The 27666-nt window shown below is 46.4% G+C and overlaps 2 protein-coding genes across 4 annotated transcripts in view; one reads left to right on the forward strand and one right to left on the reverse strand.

Annotated features, from left to right (window-relative positions):
* LOC311593415 (uncharacterized protein) lies at window positions 1-27618 on the forward strand. Of its 3 annotated transcripts, XR_014777699.1 has the most exons (8): window positions 1-1017; window positions 4922-5057; window positions 6816-6917; window positions 20148-20218; window positions 22103-22202; window positions 24381-24464; window positions 26323-26452; window positions 27496-27618. XR_014777699.1 is itself a non-coding variant. In XM_084774675.1 (6 exons), the coding sequence occupies exons 3-6, from the start codon at window positions 6825-6827 to the stop codon at window positions 24456-24458; spliced, it is 342 nt and encodes a 113-aa protein (XP_084630801.1). In that variant the 5' UTR covers window positions 1-1017; window positions 4922-5057; window positions 6816-6824; the 3' UTR covers window positions 24459-25336. The 3 variants fall into 3 exon arrangements, 1 of the variants encoding a protein (XP_084630801.1); XR_014777700.1 differs by lacking the exon at window positions 20148-20218; XM_084774675.1 differs by lacking the exons at window positions 26323-26452; window positions 27496-27618 and having other exon boundaries at window positions 24381-25336.
* The window catches only part of SLC24A3 (solute carrier family 24 member 3), a 496071-nt gene that overhangs the window by 93405 nt on the left and 375000 nt on the right, over window positions 1-27666 (reverse strand). The gene's annotated exons all lie outside the window — the stretch shown is intronic.

Here is a 27666-nt window from a genome sequence, read left to right on the forward strand (position 1 = left end):
ACTGACGGCATTATGTGGGATTGATAATAACTGGATGAAGTGAACATATGACCCCAGCATACTTTTAATATTGTCTCATCGAGTAACAGAGCATGTAATGATGCCTCTCTGTAGAGAGTCATTGACGACGATTTCTTCTCTGAACTCCGTCACCCAATAATTTCTACTCCTCTATGAAAAGTTCCAGATGGGTGACCAACATCATAAATTTATTCACAATCCTAGCTCTATCTAGAAAATTGCAGAAGTAATACAAGATTTCTTGGAGCTTATACCATGAGGAAGAAAGGTTGTCAGCCTACGTATCATACTCCTTTGGGGGTCATTATCAGCCACCCAGCATGTCAGATATTTACATAAAGTATCACAACAGTAGGAAAATTACAGTTGTGAAGTAGCAACAAAAATAATTTTATGGTTGGGGGTCACCACAAGGGGAGGAACTGTGTTAAAGGGTTGAGGATCTCTGTTCTAGAAGAAGATTCTGTTGTTTCTGCATCTCTCAGATCTGGCATGACTTCCTTTGAGGCAGAGACAGAATGCAACAAACTGATGGGCACCAATTCTAAGTCTTTGTTTTAGGAGGCCTTATGTGTCTAGGTTGGTTCTAGGGACATTTTTACCACCACGTGAACAAGCTTGGGTTAGCCTGTTGGAGAAAGAGAGGCACATGTTTCTTCCTCGAGACACTTCAGTAAACACAGGCAGCAACATCCCAGACCAGAAGTTTCATCCTGTTGAGTTGAGCTCAGATTTCTCACCCACAAAATGATAAGCAAAATGACAACCTGGTGCTTCTTTGATATCATGGAATCCTGGAGCAGCTTGCTACATAGCAACAGATACACGATCCTTCAGAGCTCATTCACGGAGGATAAGTCTACCAGCGGGAGCTGTAATTGATTATCTGCTCGCTTTCCTCCCATGACAGCTGCATAATCTGTGTAACACAACGCAGTGGACTGAATTATTGGATGCTACTCACACTCTACCAGGGGCTCACATCACAGGCTAACGGTAATGCTGAAATTCTTATATAACACAGAATGCCTCTTCTTGAGCCTTGGCTTTGGGCATGGCAATATGGTCACTTTGATGAGAGCAGATGTGATGGATTGCTTGCATTAAGGAAGCCGATGTCTTTCACTTGTCTTTTATTTCTGCCATCACTGAAATCTTCTTCTGAGTAGCTGCTGCCACTTCAAACTGGCACCAAAATGAATGGTAGATGAGAAATAAATGCTCATCCTTGTGTGTAAGTGAGATTTAGGGGCCATTTGTTATACAGACACATACCACTTTATTTTTTAACCTAACAAACATGTCTGGGTTCAGGGAATTTTTTTTTTTTACAAAGTAGTGATTGAATGGTAATTTGAAAATGACTTCTGAGGCCAAGGCTTGATCAAACAAAGAAAAGTTATTGATTGACATTCAGAATTTTAAACTCACCAAAATAGGAAAATGTTTTTCTTCAAGGTTGCCAAATACAAGTAGCCAAAACACTATGGGTATAACAGTCATATAATTCCTGATCATTTCATGGTTCTTCTTGCTCTGTGTAGTTTATTTTATATATGTATAATGATATAAATGTATAGGTAATAAAAATAAAAATATTATTAAAAAAAGAAAAGAGTGCATTAAAAATTACTAGAGTGCACGATGCATGGAATGATGAGCGTCAAGCAAAAATTCCTCAAGATAAAAGCTTACAGGCACAGAAATAAAGGCAGTTCTTGAATAAAGACAATAGGAGATGAGATCTGAGAAGATTTCTGGTTTTTGCTGTGACATTTACAAGGGAAGGACTTGTCAGGCTAGTTCACCAGAAGAAGCGTCTGTGGAGAATGAAACTTGATCTTCAACTCCATATCTTCTTTCTGAGTCACAGGAATGTGGGCTGTGTCTAGACACCAGGTGTTTATCCCTGTCAGTACACAGATCTGTCCTCTGTGGGGACAAGTGTATCCCTGTCCCCAACAGCACACTCTTGCTCTTCTTCTGTTGATACCAGACTCATATCTAGGTAGGCCCATTTCCATCCACCACTAGAAAACCCAAGATAATGTGTGTGATTCAGTTGTACTGTGGGGCATTCTGTAATACTGACACGGTCTGCATTGTCCTATCCAGCATGGTGGCCCCTGACCATATGTGGCTACGAGCACTTGAAGTGTAACTTGAATGTCCAACAAACTCAATTTTTAATTCCATTTGGTTTTCATCCATCGAAATTTGGATGGCTGTGGGCAGCTAGTAGCTATCACTTTGGACAGCATAATTCTACAGGTTACTATGAACCTCTAACAAATATCACCAATGTGATACTTAAAGCTTTTGGAAGGTTAAACCTCTGCAAAAACATCTACTGGCTTTATTGTTGACTTAGAGGCTCTCACTCCAGGATGAACACACTGGATACTGACAATTGGTGGTGCATCAAGTTCCAAAGTGTTGCGGGCCACTGTTGAGAGATACTTTATGGTGTCAAAGTTGATAACATCAAAACGAATAGATGGTAGCAATGTGATACTGTATTGCTACGTTTTTCAACTCTCCTGGGATAGGTACCCAATGTCCAGAGTACATGCAAATTAAAGGAATATCTTCTTTTTCTTGCTCAACTAAAGACTCTGAACTCAAGTCACTACATTTGGTGGTTTTTATTCTATAAAAACAAAGCCAAGGGAGGAAGACATTCAGAGACTGGCAAGCCAGGTAGAGTGGGCTGGGAAAGATGCCCACCATAGACAGCCAGAGCTGCACGGCTCAGCTCGTGTGGGCTGTAGACACACTGAGGCCACACAATGCGGGAGGGGGACACATCCTTAGACCTGCCAACTGCCATGCCACATAGGGGGGCTGCAGACACTTACAGGCCCTCTTGCCCCCTTGAGGCGCAAACAATGGAGGCCACGCAGAAGTCCGCCAGCTGCGTGGCCTGCTTGCAGTGGGAGCCACTGCAGTGTGCTGGTGTGTGGCAGACAGATGGGAGGGAACAGGCGCGGGACAGTTTGGGAACTGTGAAAGGAGACGGAGCTAAAGACACAGGAATCGCCTGTTATAGGTACCCAGCCCCGCCCAGTGCCCGAGGCTGGTGAAGCCCCGCCCGGTGCCGCTGCAAACGTCTAGTCCCTGGCCAGGCAGCAGCAGGGGTTGGTTTGATGTCTGTGGTTCATATTACAACTAGAGACCATGCGGACATCCCTAGTCTGAGCAGCCACCTGGGAGCATGTGGATGTACAGGGGGCAGTGCAGAACTGGCCTCATCTCTCAATGGTGGCAGCACTCAGGAGAGTAGGCCCTGTGCCTTGCCCATGCAGGAGCACAGGTAAGCCAGTTCTGAGGGTAAGAGCAAGGAGGTGCTAGGTCTACCACTGCTCTGCCATGAAGTGGCACAGGCACCGAGGTCATGCCCTCCCTGAAGCCATCCCCCACCCCAACACCTGTGGCAGTCAGGAGAACTGGCCATGGGGTTGTGAGAGCAGGCGAGCTGTCCCTGACCCTCACCATCTGCAGCACTTGGGCAGCGCTGTGGAGCTGGCTCTGGAGGCGTGAGTGCAGGGGAGCCAGTCCCCAGGCCATGAGAATGGGAGAGCTGACCCTGCCTCCTGCTGATGATGGCACTGGGTGGCCTAGCTGGAGCAGTGATGGAAAGCTTGCCCTGGTGGTGCAGATAAGGCAGAGCCAGTTGGGTGATCAACTCCCATCTAGGCCCAGATACAGGGCCTTTAGTTGGCTCACACTAAAATCTACATCATCTGTGAGCTGTTGGGGTGAGCAAAAAGGCTGGACCAAAGCTGCAGCGTCTCCATGACACAGGACAACTGTAGAAGAATCATCTTGTGTATTGTATGGATGCAATACATGTCAATTAAAAAACCTATGACCTATAGCTTAGGCAGGAAATGGGAGGTGGAACATCTGGGAGGCAGAAAGAATTCTGGGAGAGAGCCAGGCGCATGCATTTCAGCCAGCAAGATGTGAGGAAAATGGATACATGGTGCCTGAGCTCAGGTAACCGGCCACATGGCAGAATATAAATTAGCACAATGGGTTATTTTAAGTTATGAGCTAGTCAGAGAAGAATCTAGCACTAAGGCCTAGGTATCCGTAAATAATTATTCTAGCCTCATGAGTTGTTATTCCTGGAGCTGAGGGACGGGAGGAAAAACCACCCACAACATGATGGCGTCTTACTATAGGCAGCAAAAGGATAGACAGGAGGCGTCTGGTGAGGAGCCAATATTGATGGTGTCACAGAAGCCAGAGACCTCGAACCAGACCAGTGACTCATTGTGGTGAACATTCTCAAGCGAAGATGTGTGGACAGAGGGGTCCATTGTGGGACACGCTGTGACACACTACAGCTTCCGTGATGAAAAGTTTTGTTTTTATTATTATTATTATTATTATTATTATTATTATTATTATTATTATTATTATTATTGTTGTTGTTGTATGTGTGTGTTTTATTAATGGGAAGTTCCAAGGGGTAAGGGAGATACGAGGGGATAGGGAAGTGAGTGGGCCTGGAGTGCATGATGTGAAATTCACAATCAATAAAAAGTTCAAAATTAACACCAAACGAAACAAAAACCCTACTACTGAACTCATGTGAACCCATCCTTACGCTCCAGGGTTGGAAAACGTTCTAGCACAACTGGAATGTCAAGTCTCCCTTTAAATGCCTTAAGCCATGGTCCCTCAAGACACAGAGTGCTGTGAAGGCCCTTCTCACACCCTCCAGATTGTCCTCAGAGAGTGAAAGCCCATCAGGCCATGAGCCCTAACAGATTTTCCACTTCCCAGTTCTTTTTTTTTTTTTTAATTTTTATCAGATGTTCACCCTCTAAGGCTCTACATAGTGGCTGCTAGTGCAGTGACAAATGGAAAATATCTTTCCCGAATGTTCCAGCTCCTGAAGAGATGCTCTGGATACTGACCCACCTCTGTCACCTTGGTTTGCCTCTGCTGCATCTGCTTATGCCTGCTAGACTTTCGGTTCTCAACAGTTTCACCCCTGATGGACCAATGCTCGCTCCTTTGTTGAGGTGAGGCTGTGTTCACTGAAGCTAGAATATTCCCCCCTTGACATAGCTCTTCAGACTCTCTCTCTAGCTCCTCCCCTGCTGCCCTGTGCAGTGTGTTGATCTCCAAAGACTCTCAGTGCAAGAGCAGTGTGTTCTGGCACTTACATATACTTTCCTTCTGGCTCACTCATTTCGTTTTATTTCTGGGTCCTTGACTTTTCAAGTGCCTAAGAACTCCCCAAGGAGTTTCCTGGAGTCCACAGCCTACAAGCATCTCACTTGATGTTGGCTCAGAGGGGAAGCACAGCATGGTTTTGACATTGGTGTGAGGGGCCAGTTTGCATTTGTATTTCAGTACTTTAAAGTCTAGTCTTCTACAAGCTGACCAGCTGAGACGGAGTGTATCTGGGGGAGAACAGGCAGAACACGAGGCTCTGCAGAGAGTAGAGTGAGCAGAAGCCTGGGGTGGCCCTCTAGACTGTCTCTGTGACGTGGGTGACATGGGCTATACCTGCAGCAACACTGTCTGGGAGATAGTTAGAAATGCAGACTCTCAGGCCTCACCCCAGACCTACTAAATCAGAAGCTGCAAGGTCCCAGGTCCTCTGCAATTGGCCCCACTCTACCATGGAGACATAAAATCAAAGTGCAGCACAAAGTTATGACTGTGCTGTGACTACCTCACGGGGACAACTTGTAAGAGGGTTGATTTGCCTTGGCTTGCAGTATCAGCAGATTTGCTTCATGGATGCTTGGCTCCATATACGTGGGCAGTACACTAGCATGCTAGGAATGCGTGGTGGAGGAGAGTGCTTCTCCCTCTGCCTGACCAGGTATTAGGGAGGAAGACAGGAAGTGGCCAGGGGTAGTGTGCTCCCAGGATCTGTTCCCGATGACCAACTTCCTTCTAGCCAGGTGCATCATCTCAATGTTCCCACAACCTCCCAAATCTCTCCACCGCCCAAAGACCAAAACAAAAACATGAGTTTGTGGGGGAAATTTCAGATTCAAATATTAACAGAAACTAAACAAAGCACGTGGCCATACACAAAGGATGTGACCTAGAGAGGAATGCCTCAATGAACATGTCTGGGATTGGATACTAGATTCAGATTTTTACCTTGGTGCATAAAGTATCTATAATAAGAACCAAGACAGAAAACTCATATATAACCTGAGGAAATTATGTCTAAGGGCAGAGGGCTACTGTGATGGGCAAGGGAATAGGCAAGAGACCCAGGGGGAATGAGGTGACCATGACTCTATGGTGGGCGGAGGTGTCAACCTCTGGAAATCCACCCAAGCATCTTTACTGCTGCTGACAAATAGACACGTAAGGGGTAAGTGAAGAGGCCAACAAACATGGTGGATTTATATGTGTTTCCTAGAAGTTACGCTATTTGCTTCTCTCTTTTTCTATCTTCAGATGCACCAAGTGTATGATATGGGAAAACAAGCCCTCAATTGGCCACAAAGAGAGAGAAGAGAAAAATCTAAACAGGCTCAAGCACTGTCCATAAGCACTATGCAGCTCACTGAGTTTTAATTCTCAAGATAGATACATATGCAGAGCTAGTAATGTTCTTATTCTGCAGGAAAGTAAGAAGCAAGTCCCTTGAAAACTGTCTGGATTTTGCCGGTGCCCCTATGGTGGAGGGAATGCGACCTGGGAGACCTCATAGGTCTCACTGCTGCTTTTGCAAGGCAGACTCAAAATGCAGGTGGAGATGCAGCTTCTTGGAGCACCATAAATGCTCACTGTCCTCTCTGATCTCACAGGTCTTCCCTATGATGGAATCTAAGATCTGCTTCCCAGGCATGGGACACACTGGGTTCCCCATGCAAGTTCCCTGCAAACACAGGACATCTGATAATGCCCCGGTAGGTGGGGTCTCGGATGGTGTCCCATTGAGACAATGAACATCCCTGGACAGCTGGTGTGAATGCCCTAGCTTCCTGCTCCCCAAATGAACCTCTGCCTTGTCACCGGGCTATAGTGTGAAGATGCTGAGGGACTTCTTTCACCCACGCCCATCACCAATGCTAAATCCTTCGTCATCTATCTTGTTTCCTTTAACAGAACTGTGCTAAATATCTGGATTTTGAAAGAACCTTGAACTTGAGATGCTCAAGGGCAGTTCATGGTTTCTTCTTCAAGCTTTTCCCAAGTGAAAGAGGATTGGTAGTACGGCAATCCACGAGATTCCATGACCATCATTCTTTTATCCCAAAGGATCGAGATCCCTGACTTAACCTTACTTCTACAGTGGGAAGCTGGCGGATAAGATCTGATGAGCAGTACGGCTCAGGAGGCAGGAGGTACAGAGTCATGGTCCCCTTGTTCTGGGAAACAGGAGTCATCTGGCTAGGATGACTGAGGGATGCCGACGGCTGCATTAACACCGAGGCTTGTGGAGTAAGTGGTCCAAGGAAACGCCTGGTCACATTCCCCTGGAAATATAAAAGAGAGCCTCTCGGTGGGTGGGGATACAATTTCTTTGGGCCCTTTTAGGGTGTCCCAGAGAACTTACTTTTCTCACAGAATACAGCATCTTGAACCCATAGGTATGCCCTCATCTTTGTTACCTCCTTCTTGATCAAGCTTCTTCTTTGCTATGATTTTCTCTGACCATACTTTAATTTGTAACTTTCTGCCCTCACTGATATCCCCGGGTTGACTTGTTTTTGTTTTGTTTTTTTTTTAAAGACATTGTCTTTAACAGATGTTCCTTCTGTCACTTTTCAATGACTTATACAGAACTCATTGGTCAAGGACATAAAGTTCATTACATGGGCCTGTTGCTCAGCACTAACGGGAGAGGCTATAGCCCTTACTTTGTTAGAAACCTAAGCAATACCTACAAAGCCTGCCCCCAATCAGTTGGACTTTAACTGCGTTGCCTTTCCTGCTGTGAAACTTTAAACATGTCACTCCAACATGTGGTGACATGAATGAAGCAACCCACTATTGTTCCACAGGGACAGCTTGTCTCTGCTCTAGTTGGCTTGAGGAGTGGGGACTGGAGTCATATGATAACTGCTTAGTCTCATGTCTGGCTTCTGGGCTGGAAGCGTTCAGCTGAGGCCACTGTAGGCTCCTCCAGCAACACGCCGGGTGTTAGTAAGGTCTACAAAACGCGATGGCCTCAGGGTAGCTGAGCTTGCTTCAAGGTGGTTTAGAGCCCCAAGAGTCCATGAGGGTGGGAGAAATGGAAAAGGGGGATAAGAGATAGAGACAGAAGGAGAGAGGGAAGAAGGGACACACACACACACACACACACACACACACACACACACACACACATGCACATACGCACTCACGCATGCACACGCGTGCTTGCAAAACTCACCTAGGGAGTCATGCTGTGTCCTTTCTGCCTCGGGTTTTTGCTGGAGGAGAACCCGTGAGCCTGTTGCCGTGTTTTGAGGTAGTACAGGTGAGCGGAAGTGGATGCTGGGCTGCAGCACTGGGGAGGCTGTTCTGGCCCCTCCCCCCAGCGCTGGGGAGGCTGTTCTGGCCCCTCCCCCCAGCGCTGGGGAGGCTGTTCTGGCCCCTCCCCCCAGCGCTGGGGAGGCTGTTCTGGCCCCTCCCCCCAGCGCTGGGGAGGCTGTTCTGGCCCCTCCCCCCAGCGCTGGGGAGGCTGTTCTGGCCCCTCCCCCAGCCACTTTTACAGCTGGTTTGCAAGAATGTAAACTATGCTGCTCTCTCAACCAGGGAAAATAACCTAGCAGACTTCCTGAATGTCAGGACAAACCTTGGCTCTCTATCCCTCCTCCCCTCCCCTCCTATGGAGGTAGTGTTACTATGCTCCAATTTTCAGATGAGGAAACACAAAGACAAGAGCCGGGCTTCAAAACTGCTTGCTTAAGATTTCATGTACAGGTTGTTAGGAAATGACCCGTGCCCCTTTAACAGAAGTCTTCCAAGCTCAGTATAGTTCTACAATGTGGTTGTATTTGGAAACGGGGTTTTTGAAAGAGACCATTAAGGTGAAAGGAGATAATTTAACTAGTCCCCTCATAACAAATTAAGGCCCAGAGTCACCCAAATGGAAGACAGCCAGGCACAGCAAACAGACAGTCACCTAGGTACTGAGGGGAAGCCTGCAAAAGACCAAGCCTGTGGGAGTCTTCAGCTGAGATTTCTAGACTGCAGAAGATGAAGGAGAAGACTTCTCTTCCACAAGGCTGTGACACTCTGCTGTGGTGGTCCCAGCTGACTTTGCAGCAGTGACATGGACATGGAGGGTACAGGCTACCTGCCTTGGCTCTGTGTCCTCATCCATCCTGTTTCAGCAGTTAGAGTGCGGGTCTATGTCAGTGACTCTCTCCCCAACTTTTCCCACCACTAGTAATAAATGTATTTTAAATCAGGCTGGCACTCCTGCCCTGCAATTTTCACAGTAGGTGCTCAGTGGAAGACGCTAGGAAGAGAAGCCGATTCAGTGAAGGAGCCCTCCGTCACCAAGCCTGAAGCTAACTCCTTTCAAATGGGACTGAGACAGTTTTAAAGCTCCCTGGGATCTAGCTTGGAAGTTAGAGATCAAAGTGGAAAGAACCAGGGCCCTGAGAGCTTCCTGTCTGATCGTTACCCCCAGTCACGCAATAGGCAATCCTGTCTGAATCGTGGGCCCAGAGCCCCTGCTGGGTACCTCGTTTCTTTCTACCACGTCCTTTGGTTTATTATCTTACATTTCAGATGTTGCTGTGACAGGGAGGAGGCATAGGCTAGGAGTAAGTTCCTGAAATAGGTGGGCATGTGGGTGGCCTGGGATCAAGACTATGGGCAGATTCCTCGGGAAGAGCCCTGGGCTCCAAGTCCCAGAGAAGGGCGGGCCTTGGATCACCCTCTGCAGCCTGACTTGCTTTGTAACAGCCAAGGTTTCATCATGTTTCTCCAAATCTTCCCTGGCACAGATGCAGTGGGCTGGATCCTTCAGGCCATGTGAAAAGAGACTTCAACACTGAAGCTTGTTCTACCGAATGCCTCAAACCCTTGTGGATGTGGGGTGGTGGAGTCAGCTCTCACTGGATAGTGCCTGGCAGATGAACTAGACACATTTCCTCAACTCCATGTCCTGGGAGTTTCTTATCCAACATCTCTGAGACTCTCTGGGGACATGTCCTTAGTCACTGGCAGAAACGGGTAGGCACACAGAGCCTTTCAAGCACAGCCCACGGCTGTCTAGATTCTCAGATCTCACAGAACTCCAGACTTTGGATGAAGTGTGCCCAGTAGCCATTCTCCCAAGGCTACGGAGGCAGATTCATGTTGTCCATGAGATCCGAGCTCTGAAGGGTGGGGCTATGTCCACATGGTTTGTGGTACAATCCCAGGGTGATGTTTACACACCCATGTGTACAAAAAGCCAATGAGGGCAGGAGCTCATCTGCTTCCTTTACAAGAAGGTACAATAAGACTGAATTTAGGCAAGGGTGAAGAGGTGCTTGGTTCATAGCTCTCTTGTGTTGGGAGGAACTCATGGCTTTTGTGGAAAGTGTTTAGGCCCTCCTTCCCTCCCTCCCTCCCTTGCTTCCTTCAGCAGACCCCAGCAGGACCTTGGACAGAGCCATGCTTCTATTCTAGAATGAGGTAGTCTTCAGATGGAATCCTGAGATGGAAAGAGATCCTGACATCCTGAAGAGCGTGGCTCACCATTCTTGGACCACAACTCTTCAATGGCCTCTGTACCTTCTAATGCCTTTGTGGCGGGTGTTAATTTACACTCTCTGTAACTCATTTCCTCAGGGGTGGTTTTTGACCATAGAAACTTCTCGAAGCCCAAAGTGCTTTTTTGGTGGCTTTGGAAGGAGTGGGTAGATGTAGGTAAATTATCTCAGGTAGACAGACAGTGGGCCAGGGAAGTGAGGGAGGTCCAGCTCTTGTTAAATGTTGTTGACTCTTCACCCAGCACCTAATAAGCATCCCCCTTGCTAGGTGCCCATGGATGCATATTGCTTCCGGGCATTTCTATCCAGAGTGTGGTACAGCAGGCACAGAGGGCATGGGATGTGACATGCCAACCCCCACATGGAAACAGTGGCTGCTGAAGTGCAGAGATGTGGTCAGAGGCACCTTACAGGGTCACACTCTTTTAGGGCGGCGCATAGTCAGAGACTACAAGGTCAACAGCATAAGGTCATGTAATTCAGGCCAAATGCGGGCCAGAATTGTCCCAGAGCTCTTTGCCGTCTTGACTGAGGCTTTCCTGAGCCTGTATCATGGCTTTACTTTATTTTCTTCCTCTTCCCTTCATAGGTATCAATTCCTAAAATGTATATTGCACCTTAAACTCTGACTCAGCATCTTTTCCAAGAAACCTTACCCACCGAGAGCTTCAAATCCATTCCTTGCACATTTCTGGACTGGTTTTGGCCCTTGCTTAATTTTCAAAACAGGAAAATGCATACAAACAATAACAAAATCAACCAAAAAGGCATTACATCACAGGCTGGGGAGGATCCTCAGTTTCATGGAGGTCTGTTCAAGGATGAAGCTCAATTCCACAGAGTCTATGAAATCAAAGCTTAAAAGATTATGGTTTAAACAAGGGATTATGGCTTAGATGATGAACAAACAGAAGAGCTTTACTAATCACACACACACACACACACACACACACACACACACACACACACACACACCATTTCCATTTGGGTTGTCAACCTAGTAGATACTGGAGCTCCTACAGCTGCCCTCCAACACAGCACATTACTCATTCTCAGCCATGAGGTTCTTAGCAGACTAATCGGGGTCAGAGGCCTGCCTGGAAATAGAGGCAAGGCCTCAGGAGCTGTAAAGTTGCTTCCACTTTAACCCACGTCCACAGAGCATCTACAGGGGCCTCAATATCACAGGTTGAACTTTCTCAGTTTGACAGTTTGAGGAGAGGGGATTTTCAAAGGATTCTGCTGTGCAAGTGACGCTTGCTTGGCTTGTGCCACAGCCCAGTTTGGTGGCTCAGATTAACAGGTGGGCAAGAAAGGCATAATAAAATGAGAGTGGGTTTCTACCAGGCTCTTAAGTGAAGGCCCATGTCAAAAGCAAAGAAGGCCAGTGGGTCTGCGACACTGTGGGAAAGTTTTGCTTGGGCATTGCATAGACAAGAAGATACTAGGCTGTTCTCACCGCGTGCTTCCTGGCTTTGCAGTGCTAGTCTAAGTGTCACATGTATTTTCTTACTGAGTCATTGCAACGGCCCCACCAGGTAAGGCTATTATCATTAGCCTATAATATAGATGATCCATCTGATGCAGAGAGAAGTTAAGTAAACTAGCTCTGTGTCAGATAGGCAGCAAGTGGCACAGATGAGACTCAGTCACAGTATTTGGGCTCCAAATCCCAAGCTCCACATCCTGCTGTCAATCACCATCTTTCCAAGATGCCAACTCCTGTAATTCTACCAGAGCAGATCAAAATGCAAGATCTAATTTCATGCTTTACTGCAGACTCTTGCGAGGGTCACCAGATTGAGAGGGAGCCCACAGACAGATGGGATGTGAGGGAAGCATCTTAGATGGCATTCTAAATTACAACTTTTAGTCTAAATTTTAACAAATCCTGGCCGTCAAGTGTATTCCAAGTCACTCACCCGTGAGAGGAGTTCTGGGTCCCCCAGGTATAGCTACAACTCTGGGACCATTAGGCCACTCTCTGTAACCTACTCATGGGGATACTGCATTGCCTCAAACACTGTGGTGGGTTCCAGAATACAGCAACCATGCTGGTCAGTCTATTCCCACCAGAAGTCTGAGAGGCTCATTCCCTTTGCTGGTACATATGCAAAGGTGATAATTAATGGTGGGCCTTAGTGAGCTGCCTGCTCTGGCCCCACTGTCGTCAGCATCCTTCTTTGTAGTTTTGATACAGAGAGTTTTCATCAGATACTCAACACATCCAGATTGGCTCCAATGCTGGAACAGAGACTAAGCAGGGACAAAAGTCTTGAAGTCAAATGTCAAAAAATATAGTTAAGAGAAATAGTGAGCCAGGGATCAGTTTCCCCTGGAAGAATAAATGAAGACTGAGGTTAACCCTTGGGGGCTTTATGGCCAATTAAACATGGGATAAAAACATTCTGTTTCAGCAGAGAAAACAGAAGTGCTGACTGGTGTATACGTTCAGCACAGCACCTAGAAGAGCCTCCTTAGAATCTGCTTGCCTTTTATTCTGGGTATGATGGGGCCTTGCTAGTTTCAGGACAGTGGTGACATGCTCTATTTTTGACTACAAACATCACCTTGGCAGGTTGACTGGCACAGAGAGAATAAGGGGACAAGAAAAGAAATTTACGTATCTTAAGAATGACAATCTATGTATCACTGAGTGATGTCATTGAGGATGGATGATTACTTGACCATTATGTTTGCCATCTGTCAGTCAGTCACCAAGTAGAGCCAAGCGGTATAGGTCTTGGGGAGATACTGGGAAAAATTGAATGAGCAACAGAAAACAGGTGATAAACAGACCCATAATGATTGCACACTATCTAGAATGTTCTATAATGATACATACTATGGGGGAAACAAGAGCCTTGGAGTTCTAGGTGGGATAGTCATAAGCCTGTGAGTAGAGGACAAGAAAGGTGATGCTGAGACAGCTGGAAAGGCCCAAGAGATGAGAAGCAAGAAATGTGAAAATGTCTAGGAAAAGAAATAGGGAAGAGCAGGTGCTAATGACGGAGCATACAGCATGCCTAGGAGGTAGCAAGGAGGCCAATGAGGCTGGAGGAGATAGAGCAAGGGCTAAGCTGTGCTTCTAACCCCCTGGATGTGTGCAATCAGGCTCCACTTCTGATATCTCTGCCAAGACAGTCCATCCATCCCTTGATTAGTTAATCATAAAATCTAGATCTCAGGTCAATCTGCAGAGGTCCAATGCATAACAAGTCTTCCAAGTCCCTCAGGGATCTGTTTGGGTGATGAGGCCCTGCTGGTTTGAAGAAAGTGGTGACATGTTCTGGCCCTGCTAGTTCGACATGTTCTATTTTTGACTTCCGGCATCACTTTGGCATGCTGATAGGACACAGAGAACAGGGCAATGAGGAAAGAAATGGGGAGACCACTTAGGGGCTGCTGAGTCATCCCAGAGAGGGTTAATGGTGGCTTGGCCAGGGAGGCAGCAGTAGAGGGGCTGAGAACGGTAGGATCTTGTGTGTGTGTTGAAGGTAGACTCAGTAGCACTTTCAGATAATTTTGATGTGTGGCATAGACTCAACTACTGCAGGGTTCTTTGGAGCCCTGGAAAGATGAACTCCTTCCTTACCACACTTGAAAGGAAGCAGATTTCAGAAAAAAACCCCACAACTCCAGGTTTTAACAAACCTGGGACATCAAGTAGATGAGTAGAGACATCACTGTAACCATGAGCATCGAGGTGAGTGTTTGCAGCATCCGCAAGACAGACTGTGTGATGGGCAGATGAAGAAGAATGAAGCAAGGGGACTGAGAAGGAGCTATGGAGGGTGGAGGGGACAGTGTGGACTTTGGAGTCCAAGGGATAATTGCCATGCCCAGTGCTGTTGGCTCATGGTCGAAAGGGTCAGAGTCAGCATTAGGTTTAGTCAGCAGAGTCTCTGATGGGAGTTGTGGTAGCGTGAAGGCGTCCATCCTGTTGCACAGCAACAACATCACCCCACTGGAGTAAATGCAGGAGACAACTCTACAGGCTAACTCCTGACATCTCTGTTGATTCCCAAGATGCTCCTTATTAGCAGCTCAGATCTGGGCTAGATAAAAAAAAAGTGTGTGATTCCTCATAACCTACTGAAATTGTTGAAGGTCTAAAGCCTTAGAAAGAAGCGTTGACCTTGACTAAAGTCTCTGCTGTAACCAGGTCTGTTTTTATCATTTTTGTGAGTCCAGCCACTGGCTGCTGATGAAGAAGGAGATACTCAGTTACAGAAGGGCTCCCATGCGACAGAGTGCTGGGCGAGGAATCAGAACCCTGGTGAAGTTATCAGATTGACTCATTTTTTTTTTAAATCTGTCAACATGATGCAGTCACTTCTTTTTCTTCTGCCCCTAGAACCATGCCAGTGACAAACTTAACCTTTACCATAAAGACTGAGAAAGGGGCAGAGGCATGAGGACTCTTGAGTGGAGACAGTCTGCACAAGATCCATCTTTTAGCCAAAGTTCACCAATCTATTGAGTTTACAGAACTTCCTGTGCTGGTGGGGCTTTCCCCTAGTGCTTTCTGAGACAGCTACTTAGATATAGGTCTTTTCCAGAGTGCAAAAGCAAAGAGGCTGATTTGTAGCCTGGTATAACATAAGCAAGGATTCTCCCAATAAGCTGTAGTCCCAATTCAACTTTTCTGTTTGTAAATTATCTCAGGCATTTTGTTATAGTGGTGGACAGGTGACTACAGTTTCCACAACACACCATAGCTTTATCGCCCCTGGGGAGAGGGTGTCTTAGTTGATTTTCTAAAATATTCTGACAGAAACCACTTAAGATAGAAGAGTTTTATTGTCTTGGGGTTTGAGGCCACAATCTATTGTGATGGGGGAGTCAAGTCGCCAGGAGCTTGAAGTGAGCAGGGAGAAGAAAGCAAGGAAGGCGTGCTCTGAGCATATTCATGTCTCCATTTAGACAGTCCAGATCTCAGCCTTCCCTGAGACCCACAGTTCGTAAGTCTTCCCTCTTCTATTAAACTAGTCAATACACCACCACAGGTATGTCCGCAGGGCTATCTGCCAGATAATTCTAGATTTCATGAAGTCTTCAGCAGAGATCAACCAACCCAGGCAATGCCTCTGGGGTAGGTGTGACCTGCCATTTTCCAGAGCCCTGTGAGATTGAGTCTCCCATGTCCAGGGCAGAAGTCTGCTCGGCTACAAGCCACAGGCTGCCTTCCTTCTCTCTGTGTCTCTGTCTCCCATTCTGACTCAGCGTTTCTTAGGACCCTGTACTAAATAAATTACTTGCTTTTGAGGGTTCTTTGTGTGTGTGTGTGTGTGTGTGTGTGTGTGTGTGTGTGTGTGTGTGTGTGTGTGTTCCTGTTTCTAGAGAATACAAAATTGGACACAGATTAAGCAGTCCAAGATTTCTAGACTCTTGTCACTCTTCTCTGGGGCCACCCTTAGCGGAAGGCAGGCCGCTTAGCAGCCAACAGCCCGTGGCCCAGAGTGGTGCAGAGCGCCAGCCGAGCCCTCTTACTCTGTCTCTGAGTGCATCTTCTATAAGAGAACCGTAAGCCTATTATCTCAGGGTCTCCTTGTTGTAGGCAAAATGACATTTAGTAAAACTCAATACAAAAGTCAGAAAAAAAAAGAGAGACTGAAAAAGAAGGTGGAGGAGGAGAAGAGATGGGGAGAGAGAGGAAAGCAAAAGGAAAGGAAAAACAGAGAACAAGACAGGAGCTCCCAGGAAAGGCCTCCTGTCGGTGGAATTGAAGGCAGGGGCTCAGCAGGAATAGAAATGGGCAGGTTCCTCCCGCATTCCCTCACGTGCAATTCAAAACCAGCACACTGACCCAGTGAGCACAATAGAGGGTGGGCGGCTAATACCCAGAGGGACAAACTCTGTTCCTGTGTTACAGGAAACACCGCCAAATCCAAGTCTCCTATATCACATTCCCAAGTCTACAGAGACCCCAGTCCAAACCTCTTAATCCAAACTCTTAATTTTGTTTGAGAAAAACCACCCCCATTCTCCCATCATTATAATGACCATGAAGCCAACTGGCAAAGAGGAGAAAGCTTTATATAATCTACTTGAAGCAAGGGTCAGTTGTACAACTAACAAAATGATTGTGCTGACATTTAATCTTTCAGAATAAGTGACTACACTGTTTCCTAAACAAGGCATCAAGTGCCGATTGTTCCTTGATGTCACTTTCCCATAGACTGGTATAACAAAAGGACATGCCATGCTGTGCCATTGCCTGCTCATCTAACTTCATAGACAGGGTTTTTTTTTTTTTGAGGGGGGGGGAATACAAGGGTTTCATCAGGTTTTCCAAGCCTTTGTCTTAACCCTCTCATTTCCTTATGCCTCTTCTGGAAGGATGGGGCACTGTGTCAGCGTCCCTGCTCTCTTTCCTCCCTGTTCATCAGTGCCTCCATGTGTGGGGTGTGTGCCCCTCTCCAACACACCCTTGCTGGGGTGTGTGCCCTTCTCCAACATACCTGCTTCATGCAGTGCTGCACCTCTGTGACTTTCAGTTTCATTGTGTAGTCAGGTCACATTTTCATAGGATGTTACAACCTCCAACAAAGTGTCATGAACTGGACATGGAGGGTGACATGATTGAAGGGAAGAGATGCTCTTGTTAAGCAGGGGAAGGCAGATGGAGGCACTCAGCTCTCCGAAGTGCTCGCCTCACTAGAGAACACTGAGTGTGTTCAGTGTGGTATTCCTATAAAATGTGCCAACCAGCAGTGACTCAGATAAAGGACACTGTACTTAGGTCAGTGAGCTCCATCACATGTGATGTTCTTTTGGTACACTCAAAAATATTGATATTTGTTTCTTGAGTCATACTGTGACCTGGTGATTCTCCAGGAGCAACTAAATCAAACCTAAAGGGTGGAGCTAACCTGTGAAGAAAGTTGTAGACTGTGTTATGCCTCGGCAGTGTGCGCTTCATGGGAACACAGCAGCAGGTGGAGTGGGTGTCAGTGAGCCATCTTAGCTCCTTCTGCAGATAGGATCTGCACATCTTGAGGTCTCCATCATTTATCTGGTGCTTGATCACTCACCCACCTATAACCTCACACTCCGAGTCCCTGTGAGCATCCACCCAAGTGCTGCAGCTGAGTGCTTACACACACACACGTGTGTGTGTGTTTGTGTGTGTGTGTGTGTGTGTGTGTGATCACCAGAGGGCAGCAATAGCAGGGACAGAGAAATTATCATCTCCACTCAAATAGGAAAATAAAACTGAAAACTGACACTGGAGTCTGAAGAAAAGATTACATCTAGCTGGTGAAGTCAGAGAAAGCATTTTGCTGGTGCTAATGTTGAACACAATCTTGAAAATTGGAATGATTTGCAGTTACACAATCCGGGTGTGATGTCGAGTGTAGAGTGTTTGTGTCCTGACTGTAGTGTGCTAGGGGAGGGGCTGAAGAATTGGGTCACCAAATAGATGTCCCAGGAGTAGGAGCAGCCTACACTGTAGGGAAAAAATCTTCCTAGAAAGAAGCCAGCACATGGGCAAGCAACTCCGATGACTCGTCGCAGGAGTGTGGCGCTGGCTGCTTTGTGTTCTCGAGGGCAGTCAATATAAACCTCGAAGCACCAGAAGAGCCCATGGCTTGCTCTTGTATTCTAGCAGGAAAGCGATATTTCATTTTAAACACAAAGGAAAGAAAGCAGCTCTTTAGTGAGAAAGTTTAGCAAAAGTCCTGATTGGAAACAGAATTATTTAGGCAGCAGGTTTAAGTGATTTTGAAAAACCACAAGAGGAGGGACTGGAAAGAAAAGAAACGTAGAAGCCTTTAAACACCGCACAGCTGTAGGTGGACAGGGTAAGCAATGAGCTCTAATTGGAGTTGATGAACTGAACACTTTATAGAAATGGCACAAGGCATCTCTTTGCTTGGTTGTTTTATATTCAAAATCAGCAGGAGATAACAGCCCACATCCAAGGCTATTCTAAGACCAAGATGAAGTCAGTGTGGTCCTTTGTTTTGTCTTGGTATTATCTGCTTATTAGAAGTTGAACAGTACAGGCAGTAGTGATTGGAGGGAGGAGGACTGTGCACATGAAATAGGTGTGCGTAATTCCTGGCCGTTCGTTCACCAGCACATCCCTGATACTGTAGAGTCTGCATTCTCATTCATCAAATGGGGCAAAGTTTTTTTTTTTAACCTGTATCAATGATCTACTTGTGTGAAACACTTACTTATGTCAATCAGTAAATGTTGAGTGTCTCACAGTATCTGAAGATTGGAAATTTGGAAACGGCTTAGCTGGGCTATGTTGGTTCTAATGTCTCATCACACTGCAGTAAAGATGGTGGTTGGGACCATGGTCATGTGGTGACATGATGGGGCTGCAGTATCTTCTTCCAAGGAGACTCTCAAGCATGGCGGGTGACTCTGTGCTTTGGCAGGGTGTCTGGCTTCTCTGCCTACAGACCTCTCTGCAGGGATATGCAAACATTCTCAACGGTAGTGGTTGGTAGCTGCTTCCTCCAGAGAAAATAACCTAACAAAGAAATGTTAAGCAGAAGCTACACTCCCTTCATGGATAGCCTCAGGAACCATCCGTCACCATTTCTACAATATACTGCTAGTGACATAGATCACTGTTTGGGATACGAGGGGAACAAAAAGGTTTAATACTGGAGGCTGGAGGCTGTGAGCTGCCGGCCACCTTGGAGGGTGGCCACCATAGAGGTCAAATACTTTCATTTCTCAAGAAAAAAAAAGTGTGTGTGTGTAGTATTTTAATTTTATTTTCCTTAGATTACTCCTCTTTGAAATTTACTCATTGCTTTTTTTTTTCTTCTCTCTTCTTCCACCTCCTTTGGTAGTTTTGGTAATGAAACCCAGGACCTCTTGCATGATAAGCAAATACTTGGCCACTGAGCTACACTCCCATCCTTGTATTTACGTTTTGAGCCTCCATAGTACACAAGTAGCAGGCCACGAGAAGCCTGTTTCTCTGTGAACACCATTACAGACCCAAGTGTCAGAATTGACCCTCAGTAAATGCTCTTCAATTAAGTGATTAGACCATTTGGTGCTGTCTGGGATGTGTGATGATCTCTTCCTGCCTTGGCAACATAAAGGCATGCTAGCCTCAAGCTCTCCTTGGGAACCCTCCCAGACCTGTGAACAAAGGGACTCAGTGTAGCCCATAAGCAACAGGGACAACAGCTGGCTCAGCTGTCTTCCCACGTATCAGGCATCCTGGGAACCTGAGCATCACGACAGATGCAGTTGGCAGCCCAGAGAGTCACGGGCATTTTATGGGCCGTGTGCATACCTAGCTTTAAAACACGTTTCATTTCAAAATGCACAAAGAATTTAAGAAATACTAAAAGACAAAAGAAAATAAAACACCAAGGGAAAAATATGTATCCAAACTCTAAAATCTGTAGGAAATCTCATTTCTTTGCCTCGATGGATGAAAGGTTTTCTGCTATCACACAGCTGCCAAGCGGTTTGACAATAGCCAGCCTGCTGGTACACAGGCCTTCTGACTCAGTGAAGGATTCAGCCAGGTAAATGAAGTCGCTATTTCTGGTGCCTATTGATGTCTCCTCTGATGGGGCCCACTTGATACAGGAGTGCTAAGAGCAGGCAAACAAGCTCGGAAATACCTGGTACCAACTCCATTACACATCGATTTCTTTTCTTTGGGAAAAGAGAGAAATTTGGAGATGCAAAATTGAACAGAGATCTTTGTTCTCAGCAAGGATGCAAGCAGTCTTTTTTTTTTTCATCCAAAGCAAAACTGTTTCCTGGGCCTCTCAGAGTGTGGGGCATCCTGCCCTGATGAGCTTATCTCCTCAGAGGGCAGATGCCATGGTGAAGCCAGAAGCACTCAGAACAAAGCCCACTCAGAATTTAAACCCAGTCTCAAATACTCAGTCATGTCCACTCTGGCCAAATAAAGGTCAGAGATCAGTTATGTGTAGGGTTTTTTGGCATCAAAGGGATGCCCTCATGCTTGAGGCTTCACTGGATAAACTTCTTTGGATAGGAACAGGGTCACTACAGGGTTGCCAAGAACAGGTGGCTTTCCCAAAGAGACAGAACTCCCGACTTGTTTTTGCTTGGTTGGTTTTATATTTTTACTAAAACCACAGGTATACCAGGGTTTTCCTGGGAAACAGTCTTAGGTGACCCATGATGAGGGTGTGGTAAATGTACCTGGGCTGGATGATGCTGGATGATGCTGGATGATGCTGGATGATGCTGGATGACTAATAGAAGAAAATGGTCTTTGGGGAGGACATGTCACTTCTTCACTAACCTTCTCACTAACCACTCACATTTTTGACAGACATTACCCTGTGGGGAGAGAGGTGGGAACCCATTATGACTTCTCCCATTACTACTGAACATTCTTATGTAATGCCCAAAATTAACTTGTAAGCTCACCTGTCCAGGGACCAGGTAACTCCCTGGAATTCTGGGAATTGTAGTTCTTGGAAAATAACGAAGTCTCATGAGAAAGTATGGAGGCCTATAGGTTTGTCCTCATAAGTCCCTGCCTTATGTAGGTTGGGGGTCTTTTCAACTGGGAAATTCCAGAGAATGGTCTGGACCAAAATTCATCTCTTGGTCAGTATTTAATATTTAATAAAGCTTGCTTTGGCCCAAAATGGTAGAATTGGTTTTTCTCCAGCAAATCTCAGGATTGACACTTACTGTGTTACAGAACAAGGAACAGGGATTCTGTGTATATGTAGAGAGGGCGGGGTTGAGAGGATGGAAGGAGGAAGGGAGAGATTCTGACAGGGGAATATTCATTGCTATTCTTAGCATAGGGGATCACTTTAGGACCAATAGAGGAGGGTGTCAGTGGTCTGGATTCTAGGGATATCCGGACCTGGGTTTGAAGCTTGAATTGTATCCTTTACCCAGTTGACACTAAAAAGGCAGGCGGGCTTCAGTTTCACAAGGAAATATTCAAGGATCTATCTGTCTAGAGAAGTTCAATGGCTTTCTAACATCCATGCTTGTAGCAAGGGCATAGTTGGGGCTTGGTGCTGAGTGGGTGGATGAAAGTGCTCCTAGACCAGCCATGGACACAGCCAATGTTGAGCTCTCCGTTTCCCAGTGTGTAAGATGGGGAGTAATGACGGGACTGTCCTTGAGGGCTTCTAGAAAGATCATATAAAAGGTTGTATGAAAAGAACATAGCATAGCAGCACACAATGGCCCTCAAGTGTGGGGTATAGATAATTATATTTTTGAATAACATTACTAATCTGGCCTTTTCAGTTGTTATTACTATTATAAAGTATGACTAAAACTTACCTGCTCTTAATCACACTTTCATAGACTTATTTATAGTAAATTGTGTTAAGTACAATCTAGATTTGTACATCCACATAGTGATATGACTTCATGAAACAAGATTATTCATGTTTGAACAGTGACCATATCGTTCTGGCTAAGAAAACCCAACTCACACCCTCCTCCCAGGAAAAATCAAGCATGTCACACTTCACGAGCTCCAACCTGAAGAATGCTCAAGTGAGTAGCGTGCGTATTTGTTTCATGAACCAGACATGCAAGGATCTAGAGTCTCTGGGACCAGTAAGGGTCAAGTCAACCTGGGCTCCTGTTGAGTAACCAGGTGGTAGTTGTGACTTCTTTGGTTTGGGGGAAACTGGGATTTCAACTGGGCTCTAAGATCCACAGGAGCAGAGGACAGCATAGCTACCCGGGCTTTGGGTGTGTCTCCTTTTCTGCCAATCCAAGATGGAGGAGCTTCCCGTCCTTCCCTTTCATTCACCAAGGATTAGGCATTTTCAATGCAGGGCCACAGATCTGGGCATCAAAGGGACAAGGTATGGCTGAGAAGGCAGCTAGAGATGCCGAAAATAGAGCACCAAGGCCTCTAGGCAGAGTACTCTATGTAAGAGATGCTCTAAGTTCCTTAGACAAACTCTCGTACTGGGTAGGAAGGCCAGGCCAAGGTCTGGGGTGGCAACATGGCTGTGATGGTGGGACCGCAGGGGTAGAAGTTCAGCCCCAGGGCATCTTGATGAGCTATAGTGTGGGGTGGAGGACAATTGGGAAACAGAAGAAGTGATGGAACATCACCCCAAGACCAGGGACGCCTTGCAGAGCCCTGATGCCTCGTTCATGTTCATGATTATGACCTGTTGATGTTCACACCTAAGTCCCATGATGCTGTTATCAACCCAGATGTCTTCCGGGTGGAGGTGAAATACATGGGCATTGGGGGCCAGTCATACCTGGGTGTGAGCTCAGCTTTGCCTCATCCCTTGCTGTGGGTTTCTAAACAACTCCCCTCTCACTTGGAAACATCACTGTCTCACACCTGGTTAGTTACTTTTCTCGCTGCTTTGACCAGATAGGTGACAGAAGAGGGAGTTAGACTGGATTTCTTTGGGTTCAAGGCTGAGGAGCAACAGTTTACCATGGCAAGGATAGTTTGACGTAGCTCAGCTCCTGTCTATGGTGACGGAAGCCTGGCATCCAGCTTGCTACACGACATGGACCGAGACACAGAGAGCTTGGGTGAGAGGTCAAGGCTATCCTCCGCCACCACCAGTGACCGACCCACTTCCAGCAGCGAAGCCCAACCTCCTGAGAGGTTTCGCAATCTCTCGAAATGGTGCCACCAGCTGGGGACCTAATGTTCCAACAGTTGAGGAGGTCATTCCACACTCAAATCATGACAGCCCTCGAGATGTGACGAGGACACTACCCTCTGTTTGGTACTGAGCCGACTGTGTAGAGCCTTCCCCACCAGGCTGCCGGCTTCTAGGTGCCACACGTGTCCACACCCACTTGGCCACCACATCAACCCTCCTTGGTGGATTCCATACTGTTCCTATTCTTTTCACTTAATAGTCAAGGAAGCTAAGTCACAGTGAGGTCAAGTAAGTTCCACAGGTCACGTAATCAAGATTTGGGGAGGCCAGGACTGGAAGGAGTCAGCCTTAAGAGCCATATAATAACTCGGTGCTTGTACATTTAACACGAGATGATTGATATTTACGATCATTCTCTCTGCCGAGGGCTAGAATTGAAGCCATACATCTTAAATATTTTGTTTCCATTAAAACCCGGAGAGCCACATTTCATTAAAATGCATTTTCATTTATGAGAGATGACGGATGAGCAAAATTCTTTTATTGTATTGTCAGGAAAATTAAGAAAATATATTTTAGCTTGGTATTCTTATTTCTTTTTGTATGTGAAACCATAAAGCTTTTTTTTTTATGATGGTGTTGAAAAATGGCCTTTAGATCCTTGAGAGATTTCAATCGAATATGAAGCCCTTTATCAGGCCTTCTCCTGGGGCTTCACTGACCACAGAGAATTTTGGCGCGTCTAGGGACTGCTGGGTCCTTGTCTGTGTATGGTTCATCCAGGCTGAACTGGCAGAGTCACCAGCCAGAGCTCCAGGCCAGGCAAAGCTGTCAGGGCCGGGGGTTTGCCATGCCCCCCCACTTCTATAAAAGTAACTATTTCCTATTTTTGTTTGGTTTTACTACTTTCCTGCAAGAGTAGCGAGGCATTCCCTCAGCAAGACTCTACTGGGCCCCAGCCTTCACAGAAAGCATGGGCCAAAGCCTCCCAGGATTTGAAAAAGAAACCACCTTTCACCAGGGACCTGCACAGGCTTTGACTTCTCAGCCCATCTAAGAATCACCTGTCTTTTCTCCATGTTCTTAGAGCAGAGCTGACTCTTCTAGAGACCCTGTCCGCTGGCAAGAAGAGCTGAATAAACCAATCCTGGGCCACCACCATTAACAGGAGGTGAGGGCTCCGCTGCTCTTTGCAACAGACTTTCAAAGCACTAGAGTATAGCAGAATTAGGTATCAGCATCAGAAAAGGCTTCAAAAATCCCTTTTATCCACGGCCATATTTCAATCGCTCCTACAGTCCACCACCGGGGGCACGTATAAACGTAGCTCAGAATGGAGTCTGAGTTCTAAAAGGAAACGTGATCTTGTTTTTCACTCAGAGATGACTGGCCACCCGGTAGGCAGCCTCAGCACTTTCTGTAGGACGTTCTCCAACAAAGAGGCTCAAGGGCACCCCAGACAAATCATCTTCTCGACCAATGCACGCTAATCTAGGATGCCCCGTCCTTCAGGACACCTGTGCCCCTGGAGCCCTTGTGGAGGGCCCCTCTGCTCTGCTTTGTGCCACTGGCTTCTGTTTGCTTTCAGAGACAAGGAACACAGGCTCTGTGATCAAACTGCCAGGCTCGGAATCCTAGCCCTGCTCTTCCCGAATGTGTGGCCTGGGGCAAGTTTCTCTTCCTCCCTCTGTGGCTTCTGTTTTCTTTTCTGTAAAATGAGGGGGGAAAAAAAACAGTATATCTACACCAAGGGATCGATCTAAGGATGAAATGAGTTAATGCACATAATTCTGCACTAACTTAACTGAGATTCCCCCCAAAAAGATGATTAACACAAAAGCTGTTTTTAATTTACAATAAAAACAGACAATAACTGAGAGCAGACGGCAGTTGTATATTGTTTTTTAAAAAGGAAAAAATAAATGGTTCGGTGGGGAGGCAGGACACGTGTCTTTGGCAGCTGCATGTTGCAGTAATCAAAGTCAGCAAGAGGGCGGGGAGAAGAAAAAAAAAAAAACAGGTTTACTGCATCCTGACAGAGATCTGAGAGTGATGAAGGCCGTGGGGATAATGGTGACTAGCCAGTCCACCTCATCCCCAGTCTCCTCCCAGTGGCTAGCCATGGTGACTAGCTAGTCCACTTCATCCCCAGTCCCCTCCCAGCGGCTGGCCATGGTGACTAGCTAGTCCACCTCATCCTCAGTCTCCTCCCAGAGGCTGGCCATGGTGACTAGCTAGTCCACCTCATCCCCAGTCTCCTCTCAGCGGCTGGCCATGGTGACTAGCCAGTCCACCTCATCCCCAGTCCCCTCCCAGCGGCTGGCCATGGTGACTAGCCAGTCCACCTCATCCCCAGTCTCCTCTCAGCGGCTGGCCATGGTGACTAGCCAGTCCACCTCATCCCCAGTCTCCCAGCGGCTGGCCATGGTGACTAGCCAGTCCACCTCATCCCCAGTCTCCCAGCGGCTGGCCACGGCACTACGTGCCCCAGTTCTAATTGTCCATGCTCCAACTGCAGCCACAGCTTCATCTTGGAGGCAAAAGAGTCACTAACAAATAAAGTATCCCCAGACCAGATTTCTTCCTCATCTCCTGAGGAGTGGCAACTTGTGTGTGTGTCTCCCTACAGGAAAAAGAGGACAACGGACCTCCCCTCTCCTGCCATGTACAAGCCAAGTGGCTCTTTTGTTGCGGCTGGGCAGGACAGAACATCTTGCTTTGCCAGTGGAAACCAGATATTTGGTTAACAAACGCCACTGTCCATGTGTTCTGCACATGAGCCAGAGAGGCTCATGAATAGCCCTTATTTTTCTCACTTAGCGAGTCAGAATCAGGCCCAGGATTAAGACTTTCATTTACACGAAGAGTTGGGACCTACTTGGCGGTAAAGAGCTGCTGGATCGGGGAGGGGGGGGGGAAGGGGCACCAGGCATAGGTGACTTAATTCACATTTGTCACAGTGGAGATTGGCCTGCAATGAGACAATGAGAAAAACTGTACAAGAAAGGTTTTTTTCTTCCCCACACTAGAAAAGCAAAACCAGAAAGCTCAAGGACTTCCCTTGGCTTTCTCCATCGCTTCTGTATTTTAAAATGACAACTTGAGTCCTTATTGTCTGATGTTATGGACTGCCTGCAGGTCAGAGAACCTGGACTAAAGGTAACTTGATGGTCTGTGGTCTTGTATGAGATAATGAACTAGCTAAGCTTTAATTGGACACATCAAGTGTCTTGGGGGAGGGGCAGGGAGAACCAGAAAATGGATGGGTCAAGTGACATTGTAGCAACTGTGGGGATCACAATTGCTCACATCTTGCTTTGCCATTTGCCATATCATGCCTGGTATGAGGAGTCTGTGAAAACTTGTTGATTTGAAATTCATCAGCCTCATTAGAGACCTGGTGGCACTCAGAGGAAGGACAGCAGGTTACCAAGAAGAGACTTGCTACCCTATGAACATATACAGGGGGAGATAATCCCCCTCAGGAACAGTCATAGGGGAGGGGAATAAGGGGAAAATGGGAGGGAGGGAAGAATGGGAGGATACAAGGGATGGGATAACCATTGAGATGTAACAAGAATAAATTAATAAAGGAAAAAAAAAAAGAAAAAAAAAAAAGAAATTCATCAGCATTGATTTTTGAGGTATGCAGTGTGTCACTGGTCCTGGTCCTACAGGGATCCCATCAGCCAGCATTTTGAGGACAAGCTTCACCACCGGCAGTCATAGCTCCTTGATAGCTGGGTTGCTTAGTGAGGTTGTGTAAGACTGACAGTGACGATGGCTACCAAGTAAAAATGGCTGATGGCAGAGGGAGCCTTTAGCTAAAAATGTGGGTTTTGTAGTTGCAATTAAGTTAAGAGTTACTTGGGCTAGGGGCAGGGCCCCATACAGGCAAGTGAGGAATGGTCCCTCTATAGGGACAAGCTCCACAACTGGCTATCCAACACCAAGTAGTCACCCCTGAAATCACATAAAGGAATACTGAACAGACTGAGTAGCTTGTGTTTATATCTTTTGGCATTAATATGAATCAACAATTGAAGAAAAAGAGGATGTGGATTGAGACGGAGCAATGAGCACTGTGTGCAAGGGCCTAAGGGAGGAAAGGGAAGGGGAGAATTACACATTTTAATTAAAAAAAAGATAATTTAAAAAGCAAAAGTTAATTTTCGATTAATAAATACATTTTATTGTTTCAGTGACTCTCTCACACTTCTGGACCTGACACAGAATTGCTGACTACACAATATGTTCAGCGGAAACAGACTCTAATTTCTCACGGGCAATCTATTATCACTCATAGTCAATAAATATTCTGTGGCCCACTTAAGATTGTTCAAGCCAAAAGTCCCGGTGTCTTGGTGTCTTGT

This window comes from Acomys minous (assembly GCF_964271855.1).
Source record: "Acomys minous genome assembly, chromosome: 3".
Classification (NCBI taxonomy): Eukaryota; Metazoa; Chordata; class Mammalia; order Rodentia; family Muridae; genus Acomys; species Acomys minous.